General features: G+C 44.2%; 1 protein-coding gene across 9 annotated transcripts in view; it reads right to left on the bottom strand.

Annotated features, from left to right (window-relative positions):
• Window positions 1–2,462: 2,462 nt before the first annotated feature.
• Window positions 2,463–11,400, bottom strand: part of NCOA6 (nuclear receptor coactivator 6) — a 48,019-nt gene continuing 39,081 nt past the window's right edge. For 4 of the 9 annotated variants that reach the window (XM_051633450.1, XM_051633451.1, XM_051633449.1 and 1 more), the window contains 3 exons: window positions 10,775–10,843; window positions 6,083–6,231; window positions 2,463–3,071 (listed from right to left, as the gene is read on the bottom strand). In XM_051633450.1, the coding sequence (XP_051489410.1) occupies window positions 2,958–3,071; window positions 6,083–6,231; window positions 10,775–10,843 (332 nt within the window). In that variant the 3' untranslated portion in view covers window positions 2,463–2,957. Of the gene's footprint in view, window positions 6,550–8,802; window positions 8,840–10,774; window positions 10,844–11,400 lie in introns of all 9 variants that reach the window. The other 5 variants (XM_051633453.1, XM_051633452.1, XM_051633457.1 and 2 more) reach the window with 5 other exon arrangements.

The raw sequence follows: 11,400 nt of genomic DNA, 5'->3' as shown, positions 1-11,400 counted from the left end.
CTCTGTTTTATGTGCATTCCTCTCAAGCCTTCAGGTGAACCTGTTTGCAAAAACCTTTAGTTTTTTAAATAAGCTTTTGAAATCAATGCTGTCACTGCCAGAGTGTGCCCAGGGGAGGGGTTGGCCCAGGGCAGGTGGAGTCATTGGAGGGTTGTGTTTTTTTTTCCCTCCTCTCCCCATCCCCAAACCCCAGAAGTCAGCAGCTGCTGGAGCTGAGGTGGAGGCTGATCACCCTGGGTCCCCAGCACCACGAACTGCAGCCACACAACAGCCCAACAGGTTCTGCCCACCCACCTGATCACCCAGAGGCAGAGTTGCCTGTGGGATGCCTGAGGGCCTGGAGATCCCACAGGTGAGGAGAGGCTGAGAGCTGGGACTGCTCAGCCTGGAGGAGAAAAGGCTCAAGGGGATCCACTCTGTGGGTGCAGAGAGACAAAGCTGGTGTCTCCTCAGCCCAGAGACAGGATGGGAAGCACCAGTTGAAAGAAAAAAAGAAGAGAAATTCCACTTAAACATAAAAAACTTTTTTACTGGGAGGGTGGTTGACCACAGGAGCATGTTGCCCAGTGAGATTAGAGTCTCCATCCTTGGAGATACCCAAAATGAGAGTACACAAGGCCATGAGTAACCTGCCTTGGCCAGGGGTGGGATGGGGCTGCTCCTCCAGCAGAGCAAAGCCCCGGGGGCTCCAGGTGTTACCCTTCCCTCCCCCTGCCAGTGGGAGCAGCACTTCAAGGAATTGTCAGGTTAGATTTCAGGAATGAAAAAATAGGAAAGAGTGAGCTCGGAAAAACCTTCACATGGAAAAACCAAAGCTGCAAGTGGGCAACAAAGCCCAGGGTCATGGCCTGGACCTCAGGAGGCCTTCAATCCAATCTCCTGCTCACAGGAGGGTAAATAACAAATTCAGACCACGCTTCACAGGGCTTTGCCCAGGTGATTGTTGAAAAAAAAAGAGATTCCGCCACATCTCTGAGCCCTGGTCCAGTGCCCAGCTGTCTCCAGGGAGGTATTTTTGTTCTGTCCAGCCAGAACCTCCCCTTTCCATTTATTTGTGTCCCCTCCTCCCAGCACCCACCTGCTTCAGATCCTGGCTCCATCTTCTGCAGTGCCTGAAGGGTAAGGAAGCCCATCTCCCTCCATTTCCTCTTCCGTCAGCTGTTTCCAGCCCCTGACCATCTTGGTGGTCCCCTATAGTGTCTCCTCTACGTTATCAACACCTTTCTTGTGTGTCTGGAGGGGGTGGGGTGTGGAAACCAGGTGATAATATTCCGGATGTGGTCTACCAAGTGCCAAGGAAAGGGGAACAATGACTTCCCTCTGCCACTGGCTGCCCTTCTGCTGGCACAGCCCAGAGGAGCTCTCCTCTCTGTGTGAAGCCAGGCTCAGCTTTGCTCTCCCGAGGGCTTTGACCCCAGCCCAGCACCAGTACAAGGGTCCTTGGCTCCTTCCAAGGCTCCTTCCCAGCTGTAGGGGAAGGACCTTGCCTTTGTCCTTTCCTTTTCTTGCCTTTGTCCACATCCCTGTACACAGTGACCCTGTCCTCAAGCTCATCCGCTCCCTCCTCAATGCAACATTTTCCACAAGCCCCAGTACCTCCCCTTTCTTCCCCTGGTTTGTTGGTACCTGGACCTTACCTGTGAAGGTGACCTTCCAGCTTTGTGGACTTTATCCAGCTCCTCATTTCCCAGAACTTCCCAACTCTCCCAGCCTGTCTCCAGAGCAGAGATGCTCCAGCCCTCCCATCATCTCCTCTGGACTCTCTCCAGCAGCTCCATGTTGGGGACCCCAGAGCTGGACCCAGCCCTGCAGGGGGGTCTCAGCAGAGTGAAGAAGAGGGGGAGGATCTCCTCCCTTGCCCTGCTGGTCTTGCTGCCAGGGATGCAGCCCAGGACATGGTTGGCTTCTGGGCTGCCAGCCCACAGAATTGATAGTTAATGACAACCTGTATTTAAATAGCCATTTGATATACAGGTTTTTTAATTCTGTAAGAAAAGGAGGGTATAAGTACCCACGTGTGCCCAAAGCAACGTGCAGCCTGATGGTTTCTCACCCTGAGATCCCAGGAACAAGGAGGTGCACACACAGGCCCATGCTGGTGCCCTGCTGTGCACTGATCCAGAGCAGTAACTCCAGGCGGCCACGGCAGAGTCTTCAAACCATTTCAGGTGGCATTTTCCTCTGCCACGCTTTCCTGGGGAGCAGCCTGGTTTTGGGGAGAGCTGTCCCTGGGTCTGCTCACCAGGAACTCACTGCATGGAGCCCAAGAGCTGGCAGGGGGGCCTGGGTGTTTTCTTCTTGCTTCGCAAGAACAGCTGATTAGTTAATTCATTTGTGGTTAAACAAATTCCCTTCTAAAGCTCCATATAAGGAGCTTGCAGGCCTAGAGCTCTAAATAATCCCTTCCATCTTCCTCTTTGGAATGATGCTGTTGTTGCTAACAACAATAATACAACCCAAACTATAGGACAATAACATTTATTTAGAGCATGAGGGATTCCACATTATACAAACCCTTTAAATTTTTTTTTCTGTTTCACTGGTCCATTTCTACAACAAATACATCAGGTCTACTATATAATAAAATTATTTACATTTCCAAACAAGACCGGGTTTGTTTATAAACCCTCTTACTGCTATTCACATACAGTACTTAAACAACAGCACAATACATTATTTTAATACCTAAAAATGACAACCCTGTATTCTAATTTGTTTATGAAAAGTGGAAACAAATAAATTTACAGTTGTCTTCCCCTCCCCTTCCATTTCATACAAACACATTAACCTAATGTGCTAACCCTGGACTTCACTCAGTAAATCCAGGGGGTTTTAGAAGAACCCAGTTTTTATATCTATTTATCTGTCTTTTAGAAAAAAAAAAAAAATCATTCATTGGGAACAGTATAATATTAAAATGACTTACTGTACAGAATTTTTATTTTAAAAAAGAAAAATCACAGCTCAAAATTGCTATTGGTAAATTCACACTCATTTACAAGGTTCATGTTTCCATGCAGTAATTTACTTGGATTTTCTTCTTTTTGACTGCATTGCACTGGCACTCGTTTCTGAAATCAAGAGAAGAAAAAAAGCATGGATAGGGAGTCGTAAGCCATTCAGCAGAGGGGCACAGATGGCCCTTTTCTTTCTCCAAAACTACACCAGGGTGGAAAGCTCTGAAGAGCAGGGTTTCCACAGGAGGGGACTGGCTCTTCACAAGAGGTCACACCACTGACAGGACACAACACTCCCCCAGATTCTGTTAGGACACAACTTCCCACTGGAGTGAGTGAAACATTTAGCAAGTCCTAACAGAACAGCCTTAAAAAGAAGAGTTGTGCATTTTTAACTCTTCTTTCACTTCAGTCCCCCAGGTGCCACAAGGTGCTGGGCAGCACCACAGAGGGACACCCCCATGAGGTGCAGTGTTGGCACCAACTGCAGCAATTAGACCCAGGCATCACAGAGATGGTGCTATAAAAAAAACTGAGGAACATGCTTTGGAGCCTGCCACACAGGGAAAGAATCCAGTTGAGTCCTTGGAAAATCAGGTCATTAGCAAACAAGTCTCTTCAGTGTACATTCTGTTTCACAGAAAAGCAGAAAAAATATTCTCTAGCACTGCAGGAGAGGCAGAAGCACCTGCAGAAGCTTCAGTGAAAGCAGATGACATTTCCAGTGCACTTACCAAGGCACTAAGTTGTTTCAGAACAAAGAGAGTAAGGACCAAGGGTATTTGTGTCTTTAGAATTTTTAAAAATGTGACTTTTAAATGTTGGCAATGGATCTTTGGCTCTTTACAATATTTTCCAAAAGCTAGTAGAGCTGTGTGCATGTAAAGAATGAAAAGGGAAAAAAAAATCCAGGACATCTAACACTAGAAAAGCATCAGTACGTCTCCATGGATGTTCAATGTTGTGTTAAAAAACCCCAGTATTTCAAAGTTTAATAAACCTGAAGCTACAGTAAACACTGAAACAGCCCTTGCTGGAAAGGTACTCTAAAAAGCAAAAAAAAACCCCAAACCAACAAAAACCAGTACAGCACCAGTTCACAGAAGTGAAACATCTCAGCAGGCACAACGTGGTCAGTGGAGCTCCTGCCAAGCAGCAAAGCCCCTCCTGAGCAGCAGAGGCTGCAGCCACCCCCCTGCTGCCCTGGCCTGTGCTGGGAGAGCCAAGGGATCAGTGGGCAGCAGCTGTGGGTCCCTGTCCCTTGGGAGCAGCAGCACATCCCCCTCACCTGCACCCAGCCCATCCTGCCCAGCCAGGAGCCCTGTGGCCCTACAGCAGGGCTGACCTCCAGCCTGGCCTCTGGCCCTTCCCTTCCTGCCTCTTCTTTCCCGGTGCTTAGCAAGGGGATTCCTACACCAACTGACCAAAGTCTCCTTCTGTCTCCCTTAATCAGCCACTATTTCCAAGGTGTCTCCTCCCAGCCCCACATTCCCTTTCCCACAGGTCAGCAGGTTCCTCAGGACCCAGACAATGTAGCTGTAGGTTTCCAGGAGGAAGTCAGGAGCAAACAGAAGTGCTGTCTTCAGCTCGGATTCCTTGACACCACCACAGAACAGAGCAGGCACAAGTGGCAAACCTAGTTACACTTCTGCAGCCACCTCACTAATCCTCTTCCTCAAGAGAGTCCCGTTTTGCTCCTTTTCTCCACACCTTGGAAGCAGGCAGCTGTCTGCATGAAGACAAGGGAACCAGAGCCCAGGTACTACCTGGCAAGCTCGACCTGTGTCCTTAAGCAAAAACCTTTGATGCTGGGGTAGTTTCAGACGTTTTAAAAACAATTCTTTTACTTACAGAGGTAAAGGAGTAACACAATCAGTACCAAATCCCCAGGTGAGTTCTGGTGTTGTTTAAATGTGATGTACTCTCGTGTTCCCACATTTTGAGAATTTGAGGTACCACTGGTTGTCATCTTTAGGTGTATTCATTACAGTATGTGGGGCAGGCCACACGGTTCAGATCCCCTCAGATTCAGGAAGGTATCACCAAATCAACTTTACAATGGCTTCACATTTTGCAAACTTGTCTTCACAATCATGAAAGAGAACTTATTTTTACAATACAGACTTAAATTCTTCTGCACACACCTGCCATAAGAAGTAAATTTAATTAAATTCAGCAGCCACAAAAGTGCAGAACATATAGGTAAACCCTGAGAGTCACTGCAGTTAGGTAGGGCTGGAAGCCTCTGAAACTCTTTAAAATGCCAACATTCTTACCAGCAAACTTCAGTATCTCCAGTAGAGAAAATGGTTGCTGAATTCAACTTGACTTTTAGAATAATTTTCTATTAATACCTCTTTGTTCTGTAGGTTCTCTTTAAAATATTGGTCAAATGCTGCCTCTTGACAGTCTCCCTCTCCCACAACTTTTGGCCCACAGAACATTTCTCACCCTCCACCACACAGAGCCCTCTGGCACTGACCACGTGCATCACACCAATGCTGCAAACTTTGTTAGAGTGACCTGGGTGGGAAGGAGCAGCAACTGCTAATGGCACAGGTTAATCTCTGCCCATTTAGGACTTCCCAGGTCCTGGGGAGGAGCAGCTGAGGCTCCGTGCAGCAGCACACAGCAGCCCTCGATCCTGCGGGCTCCCACCCAGCAGTGTCCTGAGCAGGCCTGAACCTCAGCCTTTGGCTTCACCAGAGCTGACCATGCACTTGGGAAGACTTTAAGCATTTATCTTGTGGCTTTCAGGCTTCAGGGGAAAAAAAAAAAAAAGTCGTCACTTTTTTACTTGAGGACAGTCCTTTTAATGGCAAGATGTTTCTGCCACGAGAATTCAACTCCAGCTAGGCCAGCTTGCTGAGCACTATGTTGAGGAGCACTGCAGAAAGTAAGGTCCACAAAAGTACCCATGGGGAGTTCACCCCAGATTTACCGCCAGTGCAGAGTCAGGAGACAAGTCACCACCAACCTGGGTCTAAATCATTGAAACTCGAGTTATAAGCACACAACACTCACAAGCTGTAAACCATCATTATGAGCCAGTTATTGAAAGGGTTATTATTTGGGAAGCAGGTGCCTCCTGCCCTCTCCAGGGAAATGGTGGCTGTGCATTTTACCTTTTGCAGTGCTGGATGCAGAGGCTGGTCTGGAGGACCTCTTGCGCTGGCCGTTCTCCACAGATTCCTGTGAAGCTGCAGAATCCTCTGCTCTTGAATTTCTTCTATTTGGAGTTTTAGACTTTTCAGAATTCTCTTTTGTCTCATTACTAATAAAGTGGGACAAAATATTTCTGATGAAGTGTAAGAAGAATTAGGTTTTTCTATGCAACTCAGACAAGCTGGAGAATGGACCGACACAGGGATCAGTTCTGGACTATTAGCACTGAAGGTATGAAATGCTAGAGATACCAGAAGTTTTATCAGATGAAGAATGACCTGAGTAAGCCAGAGTATAGTCCATTTCTATTAAAAATTATCAGAGGATACAAAATTGAGAAGTCTTCAAAGAGAATGAGAAAACCAAGAAATTAGATGCATTATAAATTGTCTGCTGTGCTTTCCACAGGTGCCACCATTACTGAAGTCTAGGAAAAGCAAACAAGTTACATTAGAGACTGCTATGATATGGGAATACAGGGTTGAAATTGCAGATGAACATAAGGAGGAATTATGAACCCTTCAGTGAATGTGCCAGCTCTGGCTTTTACTGAAAAGACTCACCCCATCAATCCAACTGATTTCCTCACATATTAAACAGCTTCAGGTTTATTTAAAACTTCCTTCAGGCTTTAAAGCTTGAAGTGAAATAGTTTTCTCATAACAGAAGGCTTTTTCTGCTCAAAAAATAATTTTAGGTAGTGTGGAAATCTCTGTTTCTTGTCACTAATAAAATAATGGAGCACTACAATTTGTAATGAAACTCCTCTTTTATTTTATCACTAAACTCATTCCGAGGTTTGGGTGTTTCCTCCTTGATGCATTAATGCCAGACAATTTCCAATGACTAAATGGTTACTGAGGATGAAGCTAAACTTTTCTCCTGTGAATTCAAAGGTAAGTAATCAATAAAATATTGTACTGATAGTGGAAATGGAGAAAGAAAACTTGTTTCATGCCCTCTGGGTGATACTTGCAAGATTTTAAGAAAGGTTTCCTTAAATAACTGACTAAAGAAACAGAGCACACCTGGGCATTCCAGGTTCCACTACAGTGTCAGTGTTTCAGAGAAAGTCCTGCTTGGAGAGGACAAACTACTACAAACACTTGTAGTTTTAACTAACAGATACCTGAAATAAAACAGTTTGTCAATGAGAGGAGAGACAAACATTCTCAAACAAGGAAACACAGCAGAGGAGAATATGGAAGCACCTGGATTGTCTCAGATACAAAATAAATGTTGAAATCTACTTCCCTGTAAGTTGTTACTATGAGTAACCTAAAAACTGAATCCCCTAAGAAGGTCACAAAGTTGCTATTCTGGGTAACCTAAAAACTGAATCACAAACTGGTCTTCTGCCAAATAACCTGGGCAGCTGAACAACAGCTGCCTGCTGCAGAGGACACCTGGAGCTGGGCCAACAGGCAGCATCAGCTGAAGTCCAGTTATTACAGGTAATTTTTACAGGTTCTCATGACTAATCCATGGTTTGGATTGTCTTGCAGGAACCAACACATCACTCCTCTCTTTTTATAGGAGGAAATCAAGTTGGCTCAAGTAAAAATATGTGTAGTGCCTTGCAGGATGCAAGGTTCCTTGAAGGCTGGAACCATCTTGTGTTTAACTCCAGGAGCTCAAAGCTGGCTGCTGTGAATACCAGCCAGCACCAGATCCACAGCTGGCCTGAAAACTTTTCTTCTTTTCTGGTCTTGTTCAGAAAACTCTAAAACCAGAAAAATCCAAACAGAAATGCACTCAGGGTAATTGGATGTGGTGAATGACTCTGGAGAACAGTCACACAAGGACCCCTCACTTGGAGAATCTGCTCATCTGCCCAGTGTCACACATGAAGATTTTCAGAAAAATCCTACCCTAAAAAAAAACAACTTCTGAAACTTCAGTTTGTCTTTAATACAACCAGAAAGACCCCAATCCATGTGAAGGTAAATAGAGTTAAATATTCAATTTTGACTAACCCCCGCTGAGGGCAGCATCAAAACCCAGCCTGTCCTGCCATTAGTAACCAAAAGCCTTCCCAAGGCTTGTAATTACAGCTGCTTAGACTGACTTTTAGAGCCTGGTGGGTTTAGAATCTTAACAGAATTAGGTCTTGAAAACCACATTTTCTTCTGACAGAACACAACCATTTGAAATTTGATCTTTTAATTACTGAATGCCTTAATCGGGACAAGATGAAGCTTCTACCTGACCTTCCTATCAGGTTTTGGCAGTGTCAACAAGCAAACACAGAGGAAATCTGGGCAAAACAGTCATAAAGGTACAAGAAGAACATACTCTGGAAAGGCCTGCTTTCAAGAAAATAAAAAATTCACATGAGAGCTAAGATGCAGGCTTTGGAAGTTTTATTTTTGAATTCTTTTTAGAAAATACTGAACAGTGGAACCATCAGGGCCCCTCCATGACGGGAAACACTTAGGTCTGACAGGGTCAGAGGAAACGCCGCCCAGAGCATGAAGACAGACTTGAGACAAAGTTCCCTTCCAATCTGCATTTCAGCACCATTTTGAAACATTCAGCTAGCTCCATTTCTTAGCAAGACAGAAAGGGTATGGACAAGAAAGTGAAAAGCAGCAGCAGAAGTGTGATGGAAGCAAAGAGAAAGGGGCTTCCTCCCATGAAAGCTGTATCTATTCTGAGTCTACACAAACTATCTCCTTACCTTTGACCAGCAACTACTGGAGCATTTGTTTCAAGTTCTACAAAAGAAAAAGATAATTTTTAAGTCTGCTGTAGCAGTACATACCCACGGACTAGGCATGACTAGCTCACATCTCTCTCATCACATATTAGCTCAGAAGAATAAGCTTCTCTCCTCACTGGTTCCTCTCACAGCAGAGCAAGCTGAAGTACCAGAGCCCCCCATCACTGGGTGCTGGGGCTGGTTACAGCCTGGATCAGCTGAGACACAGCAAAACTGAGAGGAACCTCACAGGACAAAACTGCAGAGAAACTTCCTGACATTGGCAACAGTCTCCTCCCTTTTTTAGCTTCCATTTATTTCTTCTAAAACTTCTAGATTTTTATTTGTTTTCAACTAATAAAATACTAAACTGTTTCTATTCTGCATGTAAATTTTTGCCTTAACCCAACCAACTCTCCCAGCAGTATCTCCTCAGGTAAAGGAAGACAATTGTCTGAAGCTGAATTGTACTTCTGCTGAATTGGGAAACAAAAATCTGTCAGGAGGTGATGTAAAGGAAGTCTTCCTTTCTCTCTCTCATAGTCATTTTATACATACAGATCAGGTTTCCTTTTCATCATCTAAGATTTCTAAGCTTTTTACTGTCCCTCTTTTAATTCTCCCCATATCTACCATGTCAGAGAAATGCAGACTGGTTTGGATTGAGGGGACCTTACAGCTCATCCAGTTCCAACCCCCTGCATGGGCAGGGACACCTCCCACCAGCCCAGGTTGCTCCAAGCCCCATCCAGCCTGGTCTTGAACACTTCCAGGGATGGAAGCCACAGCTTCTCTAGGAAACCTGAGCCAGTCGCTCACCACCCTCACAGCAAAGAACTTCCTTCTAATGTCTAGTCTAAAACTTCCCTCTTCCAGTTTTAAGATCCTTTGTTGAGAGGGGGCATCTCTACCTAAACACAGCCCCTCTCGTAAGGAACTGCCACTTCTTCAGGGACCACCATTCTAATGTCTTAACTCACACCCATGGTGTGTCCCATTGCCCTTGGTGTTCTCCATCTCACCCTTAACCCCCCTACAACCCAGTGCTGCACAGAACTGTGGCTTTGCCTTTAAGGTCAATTTAGTAAAGTTTGTTAGAGTGACCACAAGGAATAAAGGTGTAAAAAAAGTAAGAAAACAGCTAATACTTGTTTCCTTATTCCCCTCACAATTTGTCTTTTTGGAACATCTGACTCTTCAGCGTAAATGCATACAGCACATTCTGGGTGTCTTGGTAACAAAAAAACAGACTAAGCAACACAAGGAGAGTTATTTTTCTTCCTACGCAACATTTGAGCAGGGAGAATATCCAAGAGTAAACATCTATAACATCGGCAGGAACTCCTAACACAGCCACATCAGCACTGGGGCAGTCAGATGTACCTCGAGATGGTGCATGAAGATTTTTGCTTAAGTGGAAATTTGAAGAAAGCAATTCAGCACATTTTACTTTCTGAAAGATCTACTTCTGCTCATACCAGAGATGGCAAATGGATGCAGAGTGGCACTTCCCATCTCTAAAATATCTATTTTCCCTACTCATCTGGGAATACTGCTGAGGGTTCATTAAAAGCTGAACATAAAAAAAAGAGGGATTACAACTCTACAACTTACATTCCCAGCATGGCTTTTGAAAATCTTTCCAGAAGTGTCCCATATAAAAGAAAAACTCCTCTTTGCTCTTAACAAAACTTCAAAACTCAAACACATAATTACAAATCCAGTCCCTCCTGCTTACAACTACCTTGGTGACTTTTTAATTTGTTTTATTTGATCCCATCCTGAATCTCTAATGAGCTTTTGGAGACTTCTAAAGAACAACACAGCCTACAAAGAAAATAATCCCCAGAAGCATAAATAATTAAAAAAACCAAGCACATTAGTGACAATTAAATACGCATTATAAAGACTTTAGTTCACCTATATTCTGCTTTTCCAAAGCAAGATTTACCTGTTCTTTGAACAGTACTTTCTGATGGTGCAACTGAACTTTTTTTCTGTGTTAAGTGTTGAGAGGATGCTAGAACAAAAGTGGAGGGAAAAAGTATTATTTTCAAAGGGAGTTACAAGAATTTTCTGTTGTGTGATTGGGGTGCTTTTACCAAATGCTGTACCTCCCAGCTCACTGCAGTTTTTAATTCACAGATGCAATTTTTTTTTAACCCACCCTCTACTTCAACCCCATCCTACCTCCCACCTCCCCACTTTAAAAAAAGAACTTTGGCAAAACTATCCCAAGCAAGTTTTCTTGAGCTAGAATAAGTGATGAAATCAAGTCTCATTTTTAAATGCAACCATTTTTCACCAGACTGAAAAATTTAAGCAAGTCCTAGAGTTTAGTCTCTCTCAATTTAATGCTCATTTCAACAGAAGCTCTGAGGGTAAATGGTATTTTTGTTAATGAATCAGTGTCCTCACTCTCTCAATTTAATTGCAAGAGTGCAAAATATGCTCCAGAGGCTCCCTTGAGGTCCTTTGGCAACAAGATGATATCTTAGGCTGCCAAGTTAAAAAATAAGATGGAAAAACAATTCCTGTTGGGCTAATGCTTTCTATTCTTCTCTTATATGTGATAAT

The sequence above is a fragment of the Apus apus genome, chromosome 15, assembly GCF_020740795.1.
Source record: "Apus apus isolate bApuApu2 chromosome 15, bApuApu2.pri.cur, whole genome shotgun sequence".
In the NCBI taxonomy this organism is placed as follows: domain Eukaryota; kingdom Metazoa; phylum Chordata; class Aves; order Apodiformes; family Apodidae; genus Apus; species Apus apus.
This window is presented reverse-complemented; position numbering and strand designations above follow the sequence as displayed.